Genomic DNA, 11092 nt, shown 5'->3' with positions numbered 1-11092 from the left:
CCATTAATCGTCGATCAAACAAAGATTGCAAATAGAAAAACTTGCAAAACTAATTAAGCCAGGACGAATTTATACAATGACCCGATGCTCAGAATACCCGTGTATGCACTCGGGAGACCGATCTCACACTATGGCTGCTATGGCCTCGGGTCCGGGTTAATAGTAGTCAATCCCCGAAGGAAGACACAACTCTCAAAATATATAAAAGTAGTACATATGCCTAATTTCTTCATTTTCTTATTTTTATATGCCTTCATCTTTCTTTGTAAATTGTGTTTTGGGAGCTCTATTTGTGTCACTTTGTGTCTCCTGTGCAGGCTTAGAGCACCCACTATGGTGAGGGTGATTTATCGTAGATTTTGCGTTCCTGAGCGCGAAAATTAATCATGCGTGTTTTACCAAAGTTGGTAAACGCATGAAAACCACTATGGGATGAAGTAACACATGATTTACCAACGATATATCACTGTGAATTGACCTGATCCACAGTGGTATGATTTTGAAAGGAAATATCTTATTTGTCATAACTTTCATCCAAAAAACATCCATCAAATGCTTGCTCCGAGTTCTTCAAAAAACCAATTGATGCCCTTTTGGAGTCTTTGAATGACAATGATGAACAGTCGCATTATGGCCAAATGGTCTTTGACTTCTTGTTCGATAAAATTCAGTGTCACACACCTCCTCCACCTCCTCACTCTTGCATCCGAAAAGATCGAGATGCTCAAGTTGCTCAAGCTCAAATGTAAATTTCAAACGAGTGTACAACTTTATTCAAAAATGATTGAAGATTCAAATTCATAATTGATTTGGGGTTCAAAAGGCAGATGTGAAGTTCAAACTTTGAAGTTGAGGTTCGAAGTTTTGAACTTGAAGTTTGAGATTTGAGGATTGTAGTCGAGGTTTTGAAGTGTGGAAAACTGCAGTTTCAAGTTGATTTCCTACAATAAATCAAGTCGTAGGCTTGCGTAGATCTGAGCACGCGGGGTGCAAGATTTAACACAGCATTACGGACTGCATGTCTAAATCAGGTTGATAGTGAACCTGTGGGTATTTTAGCGTTACGGTAACGCTAAATCACCCACTTAGCGCAACCATAGTGGGTGCTCTTAGTAGTCCAGTGTAGTAGAAAACCCATAGGAAGTTGTAATAGTCCTCCACTTTACATACCCATACTTAGAGCATCCACTATCGTTGCAGTAAATTTTCAGTAAATTTACTGTACGTGTCTGTAAAGTACAGTGTCCGTACGTACAGAAATGCACAATTCCACTATCGTTGCAGTATATATATTCTGTACAGTACGTACTGTACAGAATGGACTCTTGTAATGATTATCAAATAGGAAGATGAGTTTTATCAGATAGTTTACAATATGTAATAAAATATGTATCAAATATATGTTAGATAAATCAAATGTGGTTTAGGAAACAGTTGTTAAGAAGAATAGTTGTTGAACTTATTACGAATAAGATTGTTAGATGTTATGTACATATCAAATTGTTAAATAGTATATATATATATGTGTGTTATACTTAGTTATGTTTCTTTTCTCTTTATCGAATTATTAAAGTATTTTCCCTCACTCAAATAAGTACTTAGAAAAGTAAATGAACTTTGCTAAGATACACCTGAGCCCTTACAGTATAATTCGATCATTAACCCTACTATTTTTTTTACTTGCATTACTTTTTCTTATTTTTTTCTTTTCGTTTAGTATCATATGTTTTCTTTTTATACTATGTGAATACTCTGTTTGTTTGTGTGTAGTGCATGTTTTTTTTATTACTCTTGCGGCATCTTTTCTACTGTCGGAAAATTTATTTGCGTATATACCGGATTTTCTGCATTTATTATTTTCAGGATGTTTCGGTCTAGTATATTTTGAGTTACCGAAATTATGGTTTTGTGTTTTTCTTTATGGCAGATTGTTTTTGCGAACCTTTTATTTCATTTATATTGCGGTATCATGTATTTTCTGTATATTTTTTTCAACATTTTGATTATCTTTGGCTCTTATTGGTATTGGGGAAAGTTGGGATATTCATATTTTTTCTTATCTTCACGGGATTCCCCTCTTTTCCGGTTTATCATTATATGAGGTCATAGACGTACTTTGGTTTACTTTTATGTGTTATATCACTTTACAGTTATGCTCCTGGATTACCACTTTCTATAGAGGTATTCTCTTTGTCATTTTATTCAATCAATCCATCAAATTTTTATTACAATTTATTACTGTTGGCGCTTATTCATCTCTTCCTGGCATGGCTTCTAGTTTTTCTACGGTGTCTGGCGACGTACCTATTCCTCTCTCTGATGACGAACAGTCTTTCGCCGATCGATATGTTCTTCCAACTCTCAGAGCTCTTCAAACGACTTTGGAAGGACGATTGGAAAGGTCGAATGTTGATACGGTAACCTTGTTTCGCGGTGAAATGGCGGCTCTTAGGGACGAGATAGCACGTTTGTCAACATCTTTTTCTGAAGTTTCGGTTGCTTTTCAAGAATGTATGAGGGTAAACAATTTCGATCAGCGCGTGGGTCATTGAATTTCGGATGCTTTATCTTTGATGCGCTCAGAACTCCAATCAACTACGGCAACATTACGACAGGAATCTACGGCTGTTCATGATGATGTTGTTTCCCAATTAAATGTTCAATTGGAGTCAGTTCGGTCTAATCAAGTAGCTCGTGTAGAGCCCCCTCCTATTGGCACTCTCTCTTTTACTGGAGAAGCTCGTAATGTGGATTGGTTCATTACTACCATCCGAGATGCGGTTATATCGCACAATAACTGTTTTCTTGACGACTCTCGCCGCATTCGATGGGTGGCTCGTCATTTTTTACCTAACACATCCCCTCAAGAATGGTGGATCAGTCTTTTGCGTGAAAATTCTAGAGAGCACAAGGTTGCTTTTAACCATAACTCTACCAATTTATCCTTCATCATCCCCAAGCTTGCTTCGTTGGATTCTTTTTTTGATCATATGGCAGAACATTTTGGTGATAAGTATTCCTCGATGACAATTCTTAAGGAATTACAATCTTTAAAACAAGGAAATCTTTCTCTGGTTCATTTCAACGCAAAATTCGACTCTCTGGCTTATCAGTTGAATTTGGATAACATAATCTTGAGAGATTACTACAACAACGCTCTGCGTTCTGATATCTTAACTCGTGCGATTCAACACCCAGATTGGGTAAAGGTGTCTACTCTCAAAGATGTGCAAGACTTGGCTTTATTGGCTTCGAAGCAAGTGTTGGATTTGAGTATGGTGCGAACCCCATCAAGTCAACAATTGGTTCAACAGTCCAGTCGTCCAGCTGCCCCTCAAGCTCCTTCTTGCCAGAATCCCGCCGTCATCATTCCTTTTGATCCAACAGCCATGCAGATCAATGTCAATGCTCAGTCTCATCGTGCGCCTCGTCCAACTCATGAGACCCCCACGCGTTGTGGAATAGGGTTTTATCGTCGCTTGTGTCAGCGAAGGACGCGTTGTTATCGTTGTCTAAAAACCTTTGATGCATCTCACAGGAATCAGGATGGATCCTTTACTTGCCCAAATCAAGGGGCTACATTGGCTGAAATGGATGCTTTTGTATTGGAATGTCAAGCCAATCAAACCAATCAATCACCTTCGTCCCAACCGATATCGGCAGTGAATTCCACTTTATCCAACCAACCTGTTTGACAATCAGTGCAACGTCCGCCATCGAATCCCTTGAATCCTCGTCGCCAGAATCAACCTCTTCAACGACAAAATTTTGGGTTTGATCAGGCGCCACTTCAATTCCAGGAGTCGTTGTTATTGGCTTTCCCGCCGGTTCAAGGAAATGCTTCTGGTGGGCCGCATCCTCCTGTTCATGATGTATCAGCATTGTTTCATGAATATCACAACCTAAATCTTCCTGGTTCTGATGACGCGGTAGAGTTTTTGTCTTCACAACCTATGTTTGGTTATGTAGATGATGAGATTCATGTTACGAATCAAGCTTCAGCCATCGCTTTTCATGGAGAAGACGGGACCGATTCACGGCTTATTCTGTCTGTATTGTTGAGTTGTGGTACAAAGTTTTATTTGGCACGAGCGTTGATCGACTCTGGCGCCTCGAAAAGTTTTTTGGACAAAGCTTTTGTCCTCAGACATCAACTTAATTCGACCCTTCGACCCTTTCCAATCACTTGTGTCACTTTTGATGGTTCCAGTGGGAAGGATGGGTTGGTAACCCATGAATGGGACGGCCATTTGTTTTTGAAAGGTTTGCATGAGGACCATGCGTTTCAGTCTTCTGTATCTTTGGATATCACCACTTTGGGCGGCTATGATGTGATTCTCGGTGTTGATTGGTTAAAACTTCATGATGGTTGGGTTGGAGGCACGGGTCCGTCTTTAAGATTGGACAAGCCTTTGGATGTGTGTGGAAAACCTTTGATTGGTAAATGTCCCCCTATTCGCTGTTCAACGTTTTCTTGGAATTCTTCACCTTTTCAACATCTTCAAGCTTCTTCCACCTCTTCTATACCAAATCTTCCTGTTCAGTTCATCAAGTATGCTGATGTCTTCAAAAAACAGGAAGCGTCTTCCTTACCACCACATCAAGAGGGTTATGATATGGCGATCAATTTGAAACCTGGTGCTGTTCCTACTTTTGGTGGGTCCTATTTGTTGGGAAGCGTTGAACAACAAGAGCTAAGAACTTGGATCAATGATCAACTCTCGCAGGGGAATATCCGACCTTCTTCTTCTTCTGCGGCTTCACCTATTTTTTTTCTGAAGGTACCGGGGAAGGTGAATCGTCCTTGTGTTGATTATAGGTCTTTGAATTCGATGACGGTTCAAGACAGTTTTCCAATCCTGTTGATGGGGGATCTTCTTACTCGAATTACGGGGTGTAGATATTTTACTAAATTAGAATTGAAATCCGCTTTTAATTTTAGACGTATTAGGGAAGGGGATGAATGGAAGACGGCTTTTAGGACTCCTTGGGGGTTATATGAATGCTTAGTGATGTTGTTTGGATTAGCCAACGGTCCGGCTTGTTTTCAACGTTTTATCCAATCTGTTCTTTCCGAATTTTTAGGAGTTTCATGTTTTGTTTACATCGACGATATACTTATTTTCTCAAAATCGTATGATGAACACACTACTCATGTTTCTCAAATCCTTCAATGTCTTCAAGATTCTGAATTGGTTGTTTCTCCAGATAAGTGTCAATTTTATGCCAATGAAGTAACCTTTTTAGGTTTTGTGATCTCTGTTGATGGTTTGAAGATGGATCCGAAGAAACTAAGCACCATTGCAGAATGGCCTTATCCTACTACAGCCGTTCCTTGATTGGTTGCTTCGCTAACATTTTTTTTTTTCGATTTTTCAACATTTTCAACAAACTTGACATTTTTTTTTCTTTCGTAATCGGCTTCTCTTAGGTCTTAGATACCTCCTACAGTTCTTGAATAGTCTCTGGGAGAGTTGTAGTGCCACAATAAGGGCTTGTAACAATGAGTTTTCTATATTAGTGTCAATAATGCTTAAGACTTCTGTAGAGCATTAGCCTTATAGTGTTTCAGTGACATCACCGAGTATGTTAATACTGTCTTGACCAAACCACCAATCTCATCGGTGATGCTCTAAACCGTTCTCATTGAACCCATCATTCCTCTACCTCACCCAATCATGGTCTATGTATATTACTCATCTCAAATCAAGTGGCTTGTGGTCCGACACACCCTCAATGGACTGACACGCGACCAAATTGAAGAAGAGATTGGCATTGATGTATCCAGTGACTCTATTAAACAATGGATCTCTCTATTTCACACCACTGGGGCTGTCATCTCTGATCCGGCATTTCATCTCACTCCTGGCTGTGGAACTAAGCTTACAGAAGCCGGCCAACGCTGTGCACTCGAATTACTCAGGATCGATCCAACCTTATTCCTTGACGAAATTGCTCGTGGCATTGAAGAACGGACTGGTATTGTGATATCAAAGTCGGCACTTGCGATTGACCTCCGTGATCGACTCAACGTCACTCGCAAAGTTACTCGTACTGTTCATCCAAATCAATCGCCTGAGCTTCGCGCTCAATTCTTGTATGATATGAGTAGAATTCCAGCAGAGTGTTTGATCTTCACTGGTTTGTTTTTTTTCTATTTTATCTCCTGCATCTATGTACAGATGATTCTGACATATTTGATTATTTTTAGACGAGAGCTCTATCAGCAAGCGATGATTATATCGCCAATATGCAAGAGCACCTCGTGGTGAACGTACAGCTAGACTTCCAAGACAGACTGCATCAAGACGATACAGCTTACTGCCAGCTATCTCGCTCAGTGGTTTGGTTGCCTTGAAAGTTATAGAAGGGTCAATCAAGCGAGGAGATTTTGAATCTTTTCTTGCTGATCAAGTGGTAAGTCTCTTGTTTTTGTTTTTTGTTTGTTCAATATTGATGTTTCTTGGATCCAAAAAGCTTCCAATGACAAACCCGTTTCCTGGACCAAACTCAGTCCTTGTCCTCGATAACGCCAGCATACACCACAATGGAGAAATCAGAGAAATGTGCAGTGAGTATGGTGTTTATGTGGTTCACCTACCACCATACTCTCCAGATTACAACCCAATCGAGATGGGTTTTGGAATATCCAAAGACCATCTTCGCCGATCAGGAGTCTTGATACCAGACTTGACTCCTGAAGAAGAGATTGAACAGATCTACTTCATAGCAGAAGAAGTGTTTACTCCTGAGATGATCTATGGTCTTTATGAAGGATCGGTCTGGCTATAAAGGTCAGCAACTTATTTTCTCTGATTGATTTATTTTTTTTGACTTGAACTCATATAACTTGTGATACTTTTAAGAATTGTGATAGGATATCAACCAGATGTATGAATCGATCCATTGCTTGATTGTTCATTCAATTTATTTTGTCTTACGATTCATATCTGGTGTCAATTAGTCTTTGGGTGAGGATGTCCATGTGTAATACAATATTCATAGCCACAAAATTAAAGCAAACAGTTTTGTTTCAATAACAATGATCACTGAACCTCCATAGAGTAAGATGTGATCGTGAAGATAAAAAATGTGGACATTGATTGTCCCATATAGACCATGCAGAAGAAAGAGTTCCTCGTTTGAGTAGTAGGTTTGGAAACTGCTCTAGACAACTGAGGGATCATTGAGTTAAAAATATCTTGAAACGATTTTGTAGTTTGATTTTCAAAAAAAGGGTCTCAGACAATGATCAAACCCAAAATCAAACACAGAATTGTATGTTACATTTTGAAACCAATACACAATCATAGAAATGAACAAATGAAGCATTGTAAAATAAAATGTATAATAATAACTACAGCGGTTTGATTGGATCATACATCAATTGGTCGGAAACTTCCAAATTCAATGTTTCCAAGAATATAAGGTTGGAAACGAGTGGAACCACTTATGAGCTTGATAGCTGCACCGAGAGAAAACCCCAACCCTTGGAGTTTGTCTTCACTCATGTTACTCGAGACAATGAAGGTGGACCAATGGTCCAGACCTAATTCAGAGAGAAGGTCGCGGGTTTTGGTGTCAGGGGTAGAAATTCGAGAGAATTTCAGGAAGTCATTAAATGTCCCGCAAAAATGTTTTAGAAACATTCTGTGATCTAGTTGATTTGGTACTGTTGATGTTGAGGGCAAGGCTTGAGGGATGGTGCTGTCGGTGTTAAGATGGTTTATAATTGGTACAGTTGACGTTGATGCTTGAGGTGGGGCAAAGCTTGGGTGATCTTCATGGAGGGCCTTAACTCCAGCTGGTTCGCGTCCACCTATGTATGTTTTGAACATAGGAGTTTTAGGAGGTATAAATAAAGTTACATCATTGCGACCATTGCGACGAGCCTCTATCTATTCAGTGCAGTAAATAATGTTAATTATACAGATGATTTCTGCGAGAAGTTGAAAAATATTGAAATACTACTCACCATGTCATCTGCCCATTTTGAAAGCCGAGTGATGTTCAATCGAACCCATTTTGTAGAATCTAATGGATCAATATATCTCATTTGTTCAGAGCCCCCCTTTTTTCCACTTTTATACTGCGTCATCAAGCATTCTATTGTGCCAGAGTGGAGGTTAGGGTCGTCGAGGGAAGGAAGTTGCTTCATAGTCTTTTGAGAAGGATCCTCTTCTAGCTGGCCAGCCAAAGAGTTCAGGTGGTTGATCTGATTCTGAAACTGTTCGGTATCTTTCTCAATCGATTCCGGATTCTCCATTCTGACCATAAGACCTAATGAGTGGTCCCGTTTCAAGCTTAACGCCACATCAACAAACTCCTCCCAGCCGCTCTCGGTATCAACATCGTATTCACTGAGACCCTTCTTTGGTTTGTAATCAATACCTATCCAGTGAAGATTCCAGCGGGGCTTATGATCGAAAATATAGACAGCCATTGGCTTTATTCGATTTTCAATGATTTGGGTGGCTTGATGCTTAACCCTTTCCGAGGACGTGGAGACAATGTCAATGGTGAAGGAGTTTTCAGCACATCGACCACCTTGCGGCCCCAGGGCAGGAACCCACTCGTGATCGTTGACCGGAGTTTGAATTGGACCTTTTTTCTTTTGCTTCTTAGCAGCTTTTGGTTCCTTTGACTGCCTCAAGTAGGCTTCATACGAGGCAAAGATGACTACAGTATTCTTCTTGTTTTCTTCAGACAAATTCTCGCTATCACCTTTAGACACAGATTACTATTGCACATCAGTAAATCTGATATATATTTGGTTTACAAGCATCATTTATTCAAGTATAAATGCTGCTGACCTTCTTTTTCTTGCAACTGATTCCCTTTAGCCTTTCCTTTAGCCTTCCCTTTAGCCTTCCCTTTAGCCTTCCCTCTAGCATCCTTTGTTGACTTTGTTGTGAGTGGAGCACAGAGGATGATTGAATCTTCAGATAAACCTAGATTTGATTCTTGAGATGAGCCACGAATTGAATCTTCAAATACATCTCCAAAGAACTCTTCAATTGGATCTTCGGTTGCATGACGAGTTGGAGATCGAAATCGAGATGGAGATGGAGATGGAGATGGAGATCAAAATCGAAATGGAGATCGAGATGGAGATCGAAATCGAGATGGAGATCGAAATCGAGATGGTCAAGAAGGAGAAGGTTGAAAAGGAGTTGGAAAACGAGCTCGAGGACGGTTCAGAGTTGGAGGAGTTGGAAAGGGAGTTGGGCCACGATTCATAGAATGAATCAAACCAGTAGGAGACCGAACCAAATGATGAGTTGGAGAATGAATGAAAGGACCAGTTGGTGCACGAGCTGTAGAACAAATAAAATGACGGTTCTTGGAATAAATTGAAGGATGGATTGGAGTCGGAGTTGGCAATTGGATTGGAGAGGGAGATGGAAAAGGAGTTGGGCCACGATTCATAGAATGAAAACCAGTTGGAGAACCAACCAAAGGACGAGTTAGCGCACCAGCTTTAGAATGAATAAGAGGACGATTCTTGGAATAATTTGAAGGACCAGTTGCAGAACGAGTTGGAGAACGATTCAGACGCAGAGTAGGAGAACCGCCCAAAGCACAAAGTGGTGGGCGAAATGGAGCAAGTACCAAACGTTGAGATGAAGGGCAAGTAGGTTTGTGAGTTGGAATGCGAGTTGGAATGCGAGTTGGAATGCGAGTTGGAATACTACTTTGAGAACCCTTGAAAGGCAAACCCCGAGTCTGCTTTTGTGGAATTTTTACATCAATTGATAGAGGGCCATCTATTTGATTGACTTGAGAATCAGTCGATAGCTTAGAATTATCTACAGCCGTCTCTGAGTTGCTAGAAGGATCCAACGTAAGAGAGGGGTTTGGAGATGTTAAGGAGAATTTGGTCCAATTATCTGGCTCTTCAATATCGTCACTATGAGGTCGAAAAGGCCTATTGGCATCATCAGTTGATGCATCCGATTCCAGTTCATCGTATTCTTGGTTGTACACATGATAGGGGTCATCCGAGTTTGTATTATCGCATGGTGAATGCGGATATTGTGTGATCAAAGAAGTATCAAGCCCCAATGTTGATGTTTTCATTACTGATTGCGGAGTTGACAAAACTACACCTGAAGATCGCTGAGCTAGATCATAAGCTGTTTCAAATCCAGCTTGAGAGGATTGAGTAACTGGACCTTTGACATCTCTACAAGGATTTGATTGCTGTCCGAGTTTGACTTGACCCCCATAAACTGTTGGAAGCTTGGACGATGATGATGCACTGTAAACATCATTCAACTTCCCCAATTTGGCAGAGGAAAATGATTAATAGTACAGTTTTTCATAAAAGAATCTAATACTGCACACCTGGGCCATTTCACCCACACTACATATGTGCAGCAAGCTAAGTCAATAGTTGTCTATCATGTACATACAGGTCTGCTCAGTTTTTTGCCCATCAGAATAAATAAATCACATGTTATACCACATGTAACTTTTTCGACTTTGAAATTTTTTTCCCAAAAATTCACTACATATAATTCTGTAGCTGCTCAGGCAATATTGTTGAAGCTATGTCTTAGTAACAGAAAGTGTGTTACATGCAGTTGAGTTGATGAGATCACACCAAAACATTGAGTCAGTGTATGTAGTCAATCTTTTGGAAGCTTTTTTCAATCTGAAAGAAGTTACAGCATGTATTACATATGAATAACTTGTCCTGATGAGCAGATAACTGAGCAGAACTGTATGTACATGATAACCACATATTCACTGAGCCTGCTACACATATGTAGTGTGGGTGTTATGGCTCAGGTGTGGAGTGATAGACCATTTTATGACAAATCATACTCCCAATCATTTTTCCCTGCCCACTTGGGGAACCCGAATAATGTCTGCAGTGTCAACCCTCAAAAAATAGTTTGTACAACAATCCCAGAGCCTATCTGAGTACTGTAGGCTGTGCTCAAGACATACTACTACTTACTTACAAAAGAAAAAAAAATGTAAAATTTGTTGAAAATGTTGAAAAAAAGTTGTAAGAAAAGCAACCAATCAAGGAACGGCTGTAACTCTAAACAGTTGTATCGTTTTTTAGGTTTTACAAATTTTT

General features: G+C 39.9%; 1 protein-coding gene across 1 annotated transcript; it reads right to left on the bottom strand.

Moving 5' to 3' along the window:
• Positions 1-7376: 7376 nt before the first annotated feature.
• On the bottom strand, positions 7377-10080 carry MELLADRAFT_88577 (uncharacterized protein; the record flags this gene model as incomplete). Its single annotated transcript, XM_007411843.1, has 4 exons — positions 7377-7898; positions 7976-8724; positions 8814-9023; positions 9183-10080. The coding sequence occupies 4 exons, from the start codon at positions 10078-10080 to the stop codon at positions 7377-7379; spliced, it is 2379 nt and encodes a 792-aa protein (XP_007411905.1).
• Positions 10081-11092: the final 1012 nt, after the last annotated feature.

Source organism: Melampsora larici-populina (genome assembly GCF_000204055.1).
Source record: "Melampsora larici-populina 98AG31 unplaced genomic scaffold MELLAscaffold_27, whole genome shotgun sequence".
In the NCBI taxonomy this organism is placed as follows: domain Eukaryota; kingdom Fungi; phylum Basidiomycota; class Pucciniomycetes; order Pucciniales; family Melampsoraceae; genus Melampsora; species Melampsora laricis-populina.
The sequence above is the reverse complement of the archived record's forward strand: the minus strand, read 5'-3'. Positions and strand labels throughout refer to the sequence as shown.